The sequence below is a fragment of the Eubalaena glacialis genome, chromosome 10 (assembly GCF_028564815.1).
Source record: "Eubalaena glacialis isolate mEubGla1 chromosome 10, mEubGla1.1.hap2.+ XY, whole genome shotgun sequence".
In the NCBI taxonomy this organism is placed as follows: domain Eukaryota; kingdom Metazoa; phylum Chordata; class Mammalia; order Artiodactyla; family Balaenidae; genus Eubalaena; species Eubalaena glacialis.
Window position 1 is genome coordinate 69,097,175 of NC_083725.1, and position 14,632 is coordinate 69,111,806.

General features: G+C 39.1%; 2 protein-coding genes across 2 annotated transcripts in view; one reads left to right on the forward strand and one right to left on the reverse strand.

Moving 5' to 3' along the window:
• PAAF1 (proteasomal ATPase associated factor 1) overlaps window positions 1–9,649 on the reverse strand; it is a 44,740-nt gene extending 35,091 nt beyond the window's left edge. The window contains exons 1-4 of the mRNA XM_061202879.1: window positions 9,572–9,649; window positions 8,366–8,406; window positions 5,341–5,444; window positions 1,326–1,415 (exon numbers count right to left, since the gene is read on the reverse strand). Of these exons, the coding sequence (XP_061058862.1) occupies window positions 1,326–1,415; window positions 5,341–5,444; window positions 8,366–8,406; window positions 9,572–9,618 (282 nt within the window). The 5' untranslated portion in view covers window positions 9,619–9,649. The remainder of the gene's footprint in view (window positions 1–1,325; window positions 1,416–5,340; window positions 5,445–8,365; window positions 8,407–9,571) is intronic.
• Window positions 9,650–9,776: 127 nt separating this feature from the next.
• Window positions 9,777–12,772, forward strand: LOC133099298 (cytochrome c oxidase assembly factor 4 homolog, mitochondrial). The gene is made up of 2 exons (XM_061202880.1): window positions 9,777–9,892; window positions 12,120–12,772. Exon 2 carries the CDS (start codon window positions 12,132–12,134, stop codon window positions 12,384–12,386), a length of 255 nt encoding a protein of 84 aa, XP_061058863.1. The 5' UTR covers window positions 9,777–9,892; window positions 12,120–12,131; the 3' UTR covers window positions 12,387–12,772.
• Window positions 12,773–14,632: the final 1,860 nt, after the last annotated feature.

Consider the following 14,632-nt stretch of genomic DNA (forward strand, 5'->3'; position numbering starts at 1 on the left):
GGAATACTATGTAACTCTTAAAATAATACACATAAAGTAAACACAGAATGATGTACATAATATATTATTAAGAATTAAAAAATAACTTATAAAACAGCATGTACTGTAAAAACCTATTGTGGTAAAATATTTAAAGAAAAAAGACTGGATCAAGCAAAATAATGGTATGTAAAGCTTAGCATGTACTGGCACATAGCAGGTGATCAATAAATGTCAGCTATTACTACTATGATTATTATTTTTTAACTTTTTAAAATCGAGATACATTAATATACAATATTATATAAGTTACAGGTGTACAAAATAGTGATTCACAATTTTTTAAAGGTTATATTCCATTTATAGTTATTATAAAATATTGGCTATATTACCTGTGTTGTACAATATATCTTTGTAGGTTATTTATTTTATATATAATAGTTTGTACCTCTTAATCCCCTACCCCTATTTTGCCCCTCCTTATTTCCCTCCCCACACTGGTAACCACTCGTTTATTCTCTGTATCTGTGAGTCTGTTTTTGTTATATTCACTAGTTTGTTTTATTTTTCAGATTCCACATATAAGTGACATCATACAGTATCTGTCTTTCTCCGACTTATTTCACTTAGCATAATGCCTTCCAAGTCCACCTATGTTGCTGCAAATGGCAAGATTACTGTGATTATTATTCATAAGTGTTACAAAACAAAAGCTTGCAATAGATATCTTCAGATTATAGAAATGAGTGATTTTCACTTTTACATTTCCTAAATTTTCATCACTAAATATATATTTGTTTTGCAATAAGGATAAAAACAGCTATTTTTGAAAATGTACCACACACTAAGAAGCAGTAGGCTTTAATATAATCAGTTTATTCACCTATTTCTCATTTCTGCTTCTAAAAAGCTTATGGTAGTAGAAAGGGCTTTATCACAAAGACCTTTGAAAATTATCCCTCAATATGCTGTACTTGGAATTTTGAGAAAATGCCCCTTCCATTAGGCAAAGGGACAGAAATATGAGCAGTGGCAAATTACTCAAACATCAACTACTATCATCATTATCCAAAAGCTGGTAAGTGGCTCTGGTAAAACATATATAAGGAAATTTCATACAATTCCTTTCTTTGAGATTACCAGTGAGTGGATTTGTATATTTATTCTAAGTGGACCCAAGTACCAGTTTTGCCAAACATATCACACTTTATCAGCTGTGTCATCTTATAATGCAAAGTAAATGAAAAACACATTAATTATGAATATGTTTATAGCAGTAGACAAGCAGATAAAATGAAAAACTAACATGTTATTATATTTTCTCCTCATTTTATCAGAATACTTACACTCTTTGTATGAATTCTGGAAAAAGTAGTATATGGTGCCAAAAACTTCGAAGACGCATTTTCCTTTGGACATGAAATATGAATGGTTTTCTAAACAGAGAAGGAAAAATGAAATCCATCAGTAAAGCTACTCCAATGGAATTAAAGCTTCTTAAAGAAAACATTAGGACGAAAGAACACTCTTACCTTTTAAGTGTACCCTAATCCTCCTTCCCCAACCCAAGAAACTATCACTCCCCTACAGATCAGCAGTCCTTTTACTGCAGAGGGCTGCAATGTAATTTGGTACTGCTGAGCTATTATGCTTTTATGTTGAAGAAAACTGTTCCATAGAAGACAAACCAACAATAAGATACAAATGACAAACACGAGAACATTAATTTTCATAAGAAAATCTAATACCAGTATTCTCAGTCAGCAGTGTGGCAAGGAATAGTACCAACAGTTGTGAAAAAACAGCACCAGCTCCCGGGCCTAGGGCTGAAAAGACTAGTCTAAAAGTAAACTTGCTGCCTATAAAAGAACTTTCAGAAAAAATGTTAGACTACTGACATGTATAGTTACCAGAGTAAGAAAGTAGGTAAAGTAAATTACGGTACACTCATACAATGTGTAGGCCCTGGTCAGGCTTGTGGTGCCCATTCCCAACTAGGACTTAAACTGAGTATACATGTTCATAGACTGGTCATCACCAAATAGCTGTCTTATGACTTCCCACATGTTTTGACTAGTCATTATCACATATATTTCAGCTACTATAGCAAGATAACACTAGTGACACAGTAGTAAATTATACCTAGAACCAGATGTTAGATTCAAGTGACATGACCTGCTGAAAGCAGATTGCAACCATTTAGGGTAAGTATGTTGGTGTTTCAATGCAGAGGTATAAAAGGCTTGGTAAACATCGCCTCAAGGATTCTTGCAATACGACAATCCCTTACTCTAATTTGCAGAATACTAACACCATCCCCTACGTGTATATCTCCTACACAGAGCGAGGAGCTGCTCTCACCAAATAGCCCCTAACCTGTTATCTCTTCTGCAGTAGTACTTGAAAGTTTCTGGAAATTCTGCTGGACAATGAAAATGCCTTCAATAATCAAGATTTTCTGAACCTCTTTATAAGGCTAATCTATGTACAACAAGCACAGTCCTCGTAATTCATTAGAAAGAACAGTTTCAAAGTTATAATATTCTCATCACTGAAAATCAATATGCTCTTATTACAGGTCTTCTCCTTTAAAAAGAGAATTAGATTATCTATACAAACAGTACTTTCTTAGCCAGCGTATCTATGCCTGGCTGCCTGCAGGCCTTTCATTAAATGAGTTTTTGCTTCTAACCACATGACAAAGCCCATACAGCTGCAAGAGAGCTGACCCGGATTTGGAATTGTCTCCTGTACCCGAAACTGAAGTGTCAGCTAAACTTTCCTGGCTAAATATTCATACCAAGCAAGGACATGAGGAGCTCTGAAAGCTTAGTGTTCGAGCCTCTGTAAGAACTGGGTTTGCTCTCAGAAGACTATTTCTTTTGGGCTAATTATGTAAAAGATTTCAAGAATCAGTGGTTTTCTCCTGCTTATCGATCCTGCAAATCACCCTTTAATCCATAAACAGACTATGAAGGAAGATAAATGTTGAATTACCTTCCAGCAGTAGAGAATCATGCTGTTAATGAAAAGATATTAAAGAAAAGCTGCAGGAGATATCAAAACAGACAAAATTCAGTGTGAGGGGGAGGTGTGAATATTCCACATTAAGACAAAATTAAAAGTCAAACTTTTTATCTTTCCAGGTTAGGTTTTTAAGCATAATGACAGATCTGTATAATAGAACAATGTAGCAACATCAAACAGCAAAGTGACTCATGGCAGTTAGGAAACGAATGTTCAACCATAAGCATTTATTGTCTGACTTAGCAAGTACACTGCAGAAATTAGTAATGATATTGGAAAAGATAAGGATTGTATCACAGCCTGAGTACAAAGGGAAGAAAGGAAGTCAGCGCCCAGGCTGTGGATGGATATTGGCAAACACCTGGAAAAAATGTAGGCTTGCAAGGTGGTGTTATACTTGAAGTTAATAGAACTGGGTTTCAATTCTGACATAGTCTAACTAGCTTTGATTATTAGGGGTTAATTAACCTCTCTGAATCTGTTTGCTTATCTGCAAAATGGAAATTTAAAATGCCAATCCCACAGGATTGTTATGATAAACAATAACTCACTTTTGAACTATGTTAGTTTCTTTCATATGCAATTTCACTCCCCACTAATCAGCCTATGAGGCTGTCTCTGTTTTACAGATGAGGAAACTGAGGCTCAGGTAACTAAGTTATTTGTCCAAAACCATATTGCTAGTAAGTGTCACAGTAACTAAGACTTGGACTCAGATCTTCTGGCACTTTCTACAATACTGTTTATGAAAAACAAATATAAAATACATAATAACATGTAGCTTATTATTTTGCACAGAGGATAATGAATGAACATCTGCTAAAGATCTTATGTAAAAAACAAAGTATTCTCTACTCTTGTCAGTACACCTGAAATATTTTACAACTAAAAAAGCTTAATTATACACACACCAAAAAAGGCTGTTTCACCCTTTGGGAATCATCTCACCAGAGCACACTGACTGCTGCCATCAGAAAGAGGAAGGAAAGTCAGATCATGAGTTCTGCAACACTTACATGGCCACCTACTCACCTCAAAGACCAATGAGAAAAACAATTAAGTACTACTAATACAGGTCTTCACCAAGGTGTGGCCAGACACGTTATAAAACTACACTGTACAATATGGTGGGTACTAGCCACATAAAGCTACTGAGCACTTAAAATGTGGCTAATGCAAATGAGTAAATGAATTTTTAATTTTATTTAAAGTTTAGTTTAAAAACATACTTGATTCAGTTACTGGAAAACTTTTTAAGTACGTTTGGAACTACTTAGGTATGTGAATCTGTTTTCAACTGTAAATTTTTTAAAACCTAAATATATATCAAGTATTTCCAATAAAAAATTAGAGTCTGGGACTTCCCTCGTGGCACAGTAGTTAAGAATCCGCCTGCCAATGCAAGGGACACGGGTTCAAGCCCTGGTCTGGGAAGATCCCACATGCTGCGGAGCAACTCAGCCTGTGCGCCACAACTACTGAAGCCCGCGCTCCTAGAGCCTGTGCTCCGCAACAAGAGAAGCCACCTCAATGAGAAGCCCGTGCACCGCAACGAAGAGTAGCCCCTGCTCGCCGCAACCAGAGAAAGCCCGTGCACGGCAACGAAGACCCAACACAGCCAAAAATAAATAAATAAATTTATTTTAAAAAAAAATTAGAGTCTGAATTGAGATGTGCTCTAAGTGTAAAATATACAGAGGATCTCAAAGACTTAATAAAAAAAAGAAATGTAAACTATCTCTAATAATTTTTTATATTAATTACAGGTTAAAATAATATTTTAGATATACTGGGTTAAATAAAATACATTATTAAAATTCACTTCACCTGTTTCTTTTTACCTTTTTTAGGTGGCTACTAGAAAATTTTAAATTACACATGTGGATACACACTACTATGTATAAAATAGATAAACAAGGACCTACTGTATAGCACACGGAACTATATTCAATATCTTGTAATAACTTATAATGGAAAGGAATCTGATAAAGAAAATATATATGTAATACATAACTGAATCACTTTGCTCTACACCTGAAACACTGTGAATCAACTATACTTCAATAAAAAAAATTACATATGTGGCTCACATTATTCATCTACTGGACAGCACTGGTATAAGGGAAGTAAGAGGAAGTTTGCATCTAAAAGCATATGTATGTATAAAAGAAAAAGAAAACTCTTGACATTCAAAGGCAGTAAAAACTACGATTATTATACAAATGAAATGAAGACAACACTGATACGCAGATAACAGTATAAATATTTAAAGTACGTATATAGGTACTACCATAGTTTTGGACACAGTGCTATCTAGAAGACATGAAAACCTACCTTGTTTATTTCGTTCACAATAAATCCTTCCGAAGCTGTAACCTCTGGGATGCCATCAAGGCCAATTCCTTGACAAGTCAGGCTGCCATACAAAGTTGGTTTCCCTATATAGCACAAAAAAGCATGTCTCAAAAAAATACAAGAATTAAACATTTTTCTCCTTGAAGACCCAGTTCAGGCATCTGTATAAATGCGAGGAAATTGGCTCATGAAAGAAAAGCAGGCACTTGTGTTAAAAGTGAGGTGAAGTAGAAAGAGCACTAGTCTAGGCAAACCTAATTTGGAAGAAATAAATTCAAGGACTAAAAGCCAGGAACAAAGATTTTGAGATACAATATAGTATTTGTAGAGAAAACTACTAGAGTAATCTCAACCTCAGTTTTACTGGCTGTGAAATGGAATTCTACCAGGATGAAAGGTGAAGATGAACATGAACATGTGCATTTATCCACAGTATATACACATAATTCAGAGTAAAGAGTTAAGCTTCAATAACTGGAAAATTTGCTTAAGTAGGACACTGCTTTTGCAGTGATATGGGCTAAATAAGATATTATCCTACACATAAACATATGTAGATGGTAGAATGGAGTTAAAAACATTCTATTCTTCTTCTGCACTTTATATATACACTTCTGCAACAGCCCATAACACACTGTTTACATTTCTGGCCTCCCCACCAGACTGTGAAGTCCTTGAGTTCAGAAACTAGCAAGGTGCTACAAATTATTCAGTAAGTAACTTGCACCAAACTGAAATTCTAGGAGTAAGAGGGAAGTAAAAACCATCATGGATTCATGCAGAGTGGGAGAGCTTCTTAGAGAGGGTGGGACTTAAGTAGGATCTTGAAAGAAAGACAGGACTAGGCCAAAGATAAGGGAAAGGAAACCCCAAGTCAGGGAGGGGCATGTCAAGAATTAAAAAAAGTCACAAAGAACAAGGGGGAAGGAGGCATCAATTAATATACCAGTTTGGTAGTTGAAAGATACTAATGGAGTAACTCACAATCTAGTGTAGAAGTATGGACTAGAGAAGATCTAGTGAAGTAGGTTTTGCAGAGAGATGGCATGAAATTCTAGTTCAGAAAGATGCCACAAAAATAGGATTGAGTGAACTCTGCTTTTTGTCACATTTTATGATTTCCTCCTGACTTCACCAACCATCCTATGAAGTCTGGCCCTTTTGGTACATTATTTCAACCAATCCCCTGTCATCACCCTCAATGACCTCTCTACACTTGTAAAGTCTCTGAAATGATCTCAGTCTCAGTATTTTGTCTATATAACAAAAGTGGGAATGATCCAACTACTCACCTTCTACATTTCTACATGTAGGCTGCTGAGTGCAGATACAGAAAAGGACACAACTGTGCAGACTGGCACCACTACAATTTACCAGTTTCCAAACTCTGCACAGTTTTGCAGTCCTTTTGCCCCTTTTGTTCCCCAGAGCAGCCAATTCTCATGACACCTAGCCTGCCATCAAAACCTTCTTCCTTCATAACAGCAAAAAATTGGGAACAATTCAAATGTTCATCAACTGATGGACAAAAAATGTGATATATCCTTACAACAGAACATTACTTGGCCGCAAAAACAAATGAATGCTACAAAATGGATGAACCTTGAAAATGTTATGTTAAATGAAAGACACAAAAGGCCACATCTTATGATTCTATTTATATGAAATGTCAAGAACAGGCAAATCCATAGAGACAGAAAGTCAATTAGTGGTTGCTAGGAGCTAGGAGGAGGGCAAAATGTGGAGTGACTGCTAAAGAGCACAAGGTTTCTTTCAGGGGTGATGAAAATGTATGGAATTAGTGGTGACAGACATACAACTCTATGAATATACTAAAATCCACGGCATTGTACACTTTAAAAAGATAAACCTTATCATATGTGAATTATATCTCAATACAGCTATTATCTAAAAAAAATTAGAATGCTAATAGTACCTACCTGATACGGTTGTGAGGAACAGAAATAATGTACATAAAGCATCTAGAACATAGCGCACATTTTATTTCAAAGAAAAAGCTGACCCTACCTCCAACATCACAAAGAAAACTGAGGCTATAAGATACTCTCACATTTCCATATTCATGTCTTTGCATTTATCTACATCTACACTTACCCTCACCTTCTTTCATCTTAGGCTTTTAGACTTAATTCAATCTCCTTCTCTCTCCTCTAAGACAATGGTTTTTCCATTAGTCCTTGTCTTCTCTACCTACAACCTATATTTTAACTGCTCTCCAATTAGTTCCCATCTTTAAAAATAAAACAAAAACCCTTGATTTGGAGACCTTCTAGCAACCCTGTCTTCTTCGATGCAGCATCAATTTCCTCAAAAGAAAATTCTGTTTAAAACTCTAGTTCTCATAGAAATAAAATATCTTATTATAAAAAGATATCAAAGGTCTCTGAAATGACAAATAATCAGTAAAACAAAGGAAAATTCATAAACCTTGGGAACGATAAATGGCAGGGTGAGGTGACCAGGTGTTTTACTCTGATGCCTAGAATGGTGGTAACTTAAGAACTGAGACAATCAAGAAGGAGAACCTGTTTGACAACAGAAGTGCTCAGCTTCAGGTTTTGAATTTGATAAACTCAAGACGACAGTGAGAGCTTTAAGCAGAAACGCATAGCAGACAACTACTCAATGTCTGCTTGAAATTGAAGAGAGGTCAGAACTAGACCTATAGATCTAGGAATCATAATCAGGAAGGTCACAACTGAAGCTATAGAACTGCTTAGAATACAATAATATATGGCTAAGAGACTGATTAAGAAGCATCAGCAATGTCTCCATGAATAAGTCTGTGGCTTCCAAATGGAAAACCAATCTGAAGGCCTTCCCCTAGAATGGAGTTGCAGAATCATTACAGCAGAGTGGTCAAGAACATTTGAAGACCCTTAGCACTATGCAAGAACTTTGGGCTAGGAGAAAGGAAGCTCTCTCCTAGGGGTAGTAAATCCTCTTTCTCTAAAGGGAAGGCATATAGATTTAAGGACATTACCTGGGGGGTGACAGCTCAGCCAGGCCTCCCCTTCGTCCTTCCTATGAAGAGAGACAAAAACCTAATTAGGCTCACTCAATGTCAAAAAAGGATGGCACTGATGCAAGGGAGAAAGATCATATAATTTCTAGTTTGGCCACAGCACTTAGACATGATCTAGTCTAACATCTCATCCAGGCACAGACAAATTTTGTTTATTTGTTGAAGAAATATTTGTGGACTAAGTGTTTAACGCCTAGATCTGCTGGTTAAATGAAGCTCAAGTATTTCATCAAACATTTCATGAAATACTTATTAGTTGCACAATCTTGGTCAAAGTTACTTCTTGATTCTGGTCTTGCATTCTCTCAAAGGCACTTGGTGGCCCTCAATAAATGTCACTGTTCTTCCTTTTACATATTCTGTGTTGTAGTAAGCAATGTGTATTTTATTTCAGCCCACTTAGAAAAGTGGAAGTTTCTTAAATGCAGGAGACTATGTTTTATTCATCGTCACCATTGTTTCAATTTGAAAAACTCATTAGTATAATAGTTGCCATTCATGGCACTGCTGTACTCATTCTAGTGCCTAGCATAATAACTTGCACAGTATATGATTAATATATGTTAAATAAATGAATGGTTTGTTGTGCATTCCAATTAAGCTGTTTCCTTTTGGAGGGCAGGAACCATCCCTTAACTTTAGAGTACACATCTGAACTCCGCCGAGCATCTATCTAGGTCAGAGTCTGGACATGGTAGGCGTTACACTGTTCCCTGAAAAGAACTGTACAATATGACTAAATATACCACTAGGGGTCGAGGAGCATACAAAGACTCCATCACACACTCAAAGACAATGTGGTGGTGGAGAGTACTGGGACTTTTGCAAATAACTGAGGACCAATAAATATTTGCTAAATGACCATGACTACTTGGCCAAGAGTCTTCCTGCCTCCCAGTTTTCCTGTCTTTCTCCAACTCATTGATCCTATTCTGTCTCTGAAATCACACGGTGCATATGTGTTTCCTTGGCCTCAGCCCAGCTCTTGCGAGAACGAAAAACAATGACCATGTGGGTTTGAGACTTCTTTTTCTAGACCCAAGGTTCCCTCAACAATTGATGAGGTAACGCCTACGGATATCCTGGATCGGGCATGGCTCTCCTTAACGTAAAGGCAACATCCGCTACCCGCCTCCTCCGTCCCGGTTCTGGACCTAGATTCACCTGAGAGCCTGGGCCCAGTCGCTCTGAATCCTCAAAGGCGCCGCCATCTTGATCCCGCCTCCACCAGCCCGCGTCTTCCGCTCTTTCACGGAAGTGGGTCTCCGCTTAGGCGCTGCGTCGAGAACGAAGGGCGGGATCTACACCGAGAGGCCACCAATGAAAATGCGCGGTGGATCCTCTTCCCCTCCCCGCCCCTTTGTGCGCCCGCGCTTCCTACAGGAGGCTGGTTCCTGACAGGAGTGTCGGAAGAGTTCCAAGTGCCTGCAAAAGCGACGCAGCTGTGCAGGAGCGCGCGTTCGGGTCCTCTTGTCCGCGTGTTCGGTGAGCACTGTGTGCCGCGATCTTGCGCCGTGAAGCCTAGCTGGCACAACTGGGGGTGTGCCCAGCGGCCGCGCACGCGCATGCGTCCTCTTCTGAAGGTGGGAGAGGAGCCGTAGGTGACTTAGCCACCTGGGTTTCTCTGCTTTCCCATCCTTTCCGTGCCTTCCTCTGCCAGGCCGGTTTCCGCGAACCAGCTACCGACCATTTAGCCTGTCTTGATCTCTGAGCGAGGGTCTTCCTTTTTTTACTCTAGGGAAGACTGAGTACTTCAGGCAGCATTTACTTGAGTCCTGTTGTAGCCCATGCACTCACTTGTGACTTATTAGGATATTAATCCTTACAGTAATTCTAAGAGTTAAATATTACCTTAAGAAGGAAACTAAAAAAGATTGCACGCTAAGGCGTGTGCATAGTAAAGTGAGTAAAGTATTTGAACCCAGATTTCTTGGCTTAGGATCCAAGGCACTGTTCTTTCCACCGCACTGTTCCAAGAGGTTTGCCCTTGTCTTTATTTATTTATTTATTAGTTTTTTTTTTTTTTTTTGATGTGGACCATTTTTAAGTCTTTATTGAATTTGTTACAGTATTGTTTCTGTTTTCTGTTTTGGTTTTTTGGCCACTAGGCATGTGGGATCTTAGCTCCCGGACCAGGGATGGAACCCACACCGCCTGCATTGGTAGGCAAAGTCTTAACCACTGGACCGCCACGGAAGTCCCTGCCCTTGTCTTTAAAGAGCTCACAGTGTATTTAGGAAGAGGAAAACATAGGAGCTATTACTTATCCAACTCTTTGGACGTGCCAGGCTCCTTACACGCATTATCTCATTTAGTCTTCAACAATCCTGTGAGGTAGATTTGATCTCTATTTTTCAAGAGAGATTATGAAGTGATTTGCTCAAAGTCACCCAGTGAGTCAGTGACAAAGCTAAGTTACCAATCCAAGTCTGTTTTCAAAGCCCAGTTTCCCCCTCCTCCCTTAGGTTATACTGCCTCTAAAGCAAATGAGTTTCGTGTAGGGCTATAGAGTTCTTAAATCCTTCTTGTGACTTCCCCATTGCCCTCTGGGCGCCTTAACATGAGGCCTTCCTATGATCAGACACTTTCTCAACTCACCAATTTCATTAATTTTCCTGTTCTCCTACTCTGTTCTCCAGTCATGTAGAACTTTCAGTTCCTCTCATGTCAAATTCTGTCTCAAACCCCCACCTTGCTGTTCCATTGACCAGGAATATTCTTTACATCTCTGGCTTACTCCTTTTCATCCTTTAAGCCTCAGTTTAGAAATCACTTTCTCCAAGAAGCCTTCCCTGCCTGTTCCTGCCCTTGTCTGGATTAAGTATTCCTCCACTGTGTTCCCAATCTTAGCTGTCTGTACACACTGTACACAAGTAAACAGCCTATTTACTTATCTAGATTGTAAACTCTGTGAAGGCAGAAACTGTGTCTTGTCTAGGTCACTCCTGTATCTTCAAATCTAGCATAGTGCTTGGTACATGATAGGTACTCAGTGATCATTTGTTGAATGAATCAGAGACCCAGGAAAAACATTAAGTAGTCTTAGCTCATTTACAGTCTGTCATGGTAAAATTTGTACAAAGGCTGAGGTCATTTATCTTCAAACCTTTCTTAAGTTCCTTCTGTATGCTACCTTGTGCTGGGTGTTCTGAAGCAGATGATTGTAGGAAGACAGTCTGGGCAGATACACCTCACGTTAAATACTCTCACACCTCACAGACTCATTTCTTGCCCTGGACCCTGTATGCTCTATGTTACAGCCACACAACTCTCTCCATTCTCTCATATGTCAAACTCTACACATATCTGGATACTCTCCCAAGTGCTAAACTTTGTTCTTCTCCAGCCATAGATTAAGACTAATTGGAGAAAAGAACATAGCTTTTCCAGAAAGGAAACATTTCACTTAATTCAGATTCCATTAGTAGAATCCATTTGAGCTTATTAGTGCTGTGCTAAGCATTCTCATATACTTTATCTCATTATGTTCAGTTCAGACCATTTTGCAGGCCTGCTCTCTGCCAGGCCTAGTGCTAGGGGTACCAAGGTGAATCAGGCCCAGTATCTGTCCTCAAATAGCTTACAACCTTCAAGGGGAGACATATGCTTAAATAGGCTATAACAATGCAGTGGTCAACGTTATTTATAACAGAGGAACAGTGTCATATATAATCATGTCCCTACTCTAACCTTGCCTCCGTTGATGTTCTAGAAACTCCTAAAGATGTCAGCTCAAGGCCATACCTGGTCCCGACAGGTGAAGAAAGAAGACGAAGAAGAGGACCCACTGGACCAGATGATCTCCCGCTCTGGCTGTGCTGCTTCCCACTATGCAGTACAGGAGTGCATGGCCCAGCACCAGGACTGGCGACAGTGCCAGCCACAGGTGCAGGCCTTTAGGGACTGCATGAGTGAACAGCAGGCAAGGCGACGGGAGGAGCTGCAGAGGAGGAAAGAGCAAAGCAGTGCCCACCACTGAGACCCCACACCACCTATCCCCAGAGGATGGCCCTGCAGAAGCTAGCACCCAGAGAGATCATGGGAGAAAGAAATCCTTCCACAGTGGAAGTGTGGGCCAAGAAGTGTAAGACTTGGGGATAGTATTTGGGCCTGGGGTTGAGAGCCAGGCAGCCATGGGTTTGGTCATGACTGCCATAAAGAGCAGTCATATTGTCATGTTGAGATCCTACACATCCTCACCCATCTTATGTCACCGATATTAAATATTGACCAGTATTGGCCATGTAAAACAAAGAAATGGGTTAAGGGATGCTCTCCTATGCTACATCTTGGGTCAGTGCGCCAAGTACTGCGCTGATTACATGGACATTTAATTTTAAAGTAAATTTACAATCTAAAGGTAAATTGGTTACCTAGTCAGTTCTTCATTTATTCAGTCATTGGTTCAAAAACATCAAGTTTTTCTGAGACCTTCTCATGTGCCAGGCACTGTGTACGAAATTGATATGATGAAAATATGATCTCTGCCTTTATGTTGCTTTAGTCTGGTTTAAGAGAGAAACAAAACAACACTAGAACAACTAATTAATCCCTGACAATGATGTAAATGACTTTCTCTTTCATCAGTTGTTCTGGATGTTTCAGTCAGTCTAATGGAAGGAAGAAGGCAAATGGGAAAACAAATACTGAGTGCCTCTCATATGCCAGACTCTGTTGCGTTAACAGATAAAGAGTCTGACCTCAACATGTTCCCAAACAAAAAAACACACAATGTTGGCTTGACATTTCAAAAGTACATTTAACATACAGATTTTCAGCTTTTGAAAATTGGAGAAGCTGTCAACATGGAGCTTATATTCCTACTTAACAATTTGCTGGAGCTGAATTAACAATTCCTCTTTTAGGTGGATGTGTTTTCCAGTTCACAACAGTTGCCACCACTTTTCATTTTCTTCCATGGAACTGCATTACCCATTCTATTACTTTCTGTCTGACATTTGGGAGTGGGAAGGGAGTTGAGAGGGTGACCCCTGCCATAGAACTGGAATGCAAAGGGGCATATGCTCTCATCATCATCAGTAACATTTCTTAAGCATATATATGTATTAGAAGCACAAGTCTGAAATATAGTAGGCCCTAAAACTACTTTGAGCCTTTGTGTTGGTATTCGGGAAGGAGAGAAAGAGAGAAGGGGAGAAGATATGAGGAATACGAGTTCAAAGAACAATAAAATCCAATTTCAGCCTTCAGGCAGAAGGGGATGATTGTGTGTATGTGTGTATATATATATAAAAGGATGAATGAATCTCTGTTGGGCCATGTATACCCAGTGCTGTGGGTCATCAGAGGTAGCAGTGTGGACTGCAGCTGTCAGCAAGAATTTCAAAGAGAAGGGAGGTAGTTGAGTTGACACCATTAAAGATGAAGTAGACACTACATATTTGTAACATATATAGCAGAAAGGATTACCATCTGCAACAAATAAAAAGTCCCTAGAGGGATTTCTCTGGTGGTCCAGTGGTTAAGACACTGCTTCCATTGCAGGGGGCACGGGTTCAATCCCTGGTCGGGGAACTAAGATCCTGCATGCCACATGGTGCGGCAAAAAAAAAAACAAAAAAAAACCTAGAAATCAGTAAGAAAAAGCAAATAGCCCAACTGAGAAGTGAACAAAGTTAAATATGCCCCCCAAACATAGGAAAATATAAATATATTCTACATCACTTATAATCAGAGAAATACAGATTTTAAAAACAAAAGTACGGGCTTCCCTGCTGGCGCAGTGGTTGAGAATCTGCCTGCCAATGCAGGGGACACGGGTTCGAGCCCTGGTCTGGGAAGATCCCACATGCCGCGGAGCAACTGGGCCCGTGAGCCACAATTACTGAGCCTGCGCGTCTGGAGCCTGTGCTCCGCAACAAGAGAGGCTGCGATAGTGAGAGGCCCGCGCTTGCCACAACTAGAGAAAGCCCTCGCACAGAAACGAAGACCCAACACAGCCATAAATAAATTAATTAATTTAAAAAAAATTAAAAATAAAAGTACTATTAGATGATCCTGTTGACAAAAATTAAAAGTATTTATAATGACCAGTGTTGGTGGGGATGGAGAGAAACAGACACATTCACACTATTGAAGGGATCATAAATTAGTAAAGCTTTTCAGGGCAATTTGGTGAGATCTACAAATGTTTTAAATATTTAAACAGCAATTCCTCTTTTAGGAATCCACTTAAACATCTATTATGTTCATTGCAGCATTGTT

Excerpts from the sequence above, each read along its gene's own strand:
- LOC133099298 (XM_061202880.1), top strand. The coding sequence starts at position 12,132 with ATGTCAGCTCAAGGCCATACCTGGTCCCGACAGGTGAAGAAAGAAGAC.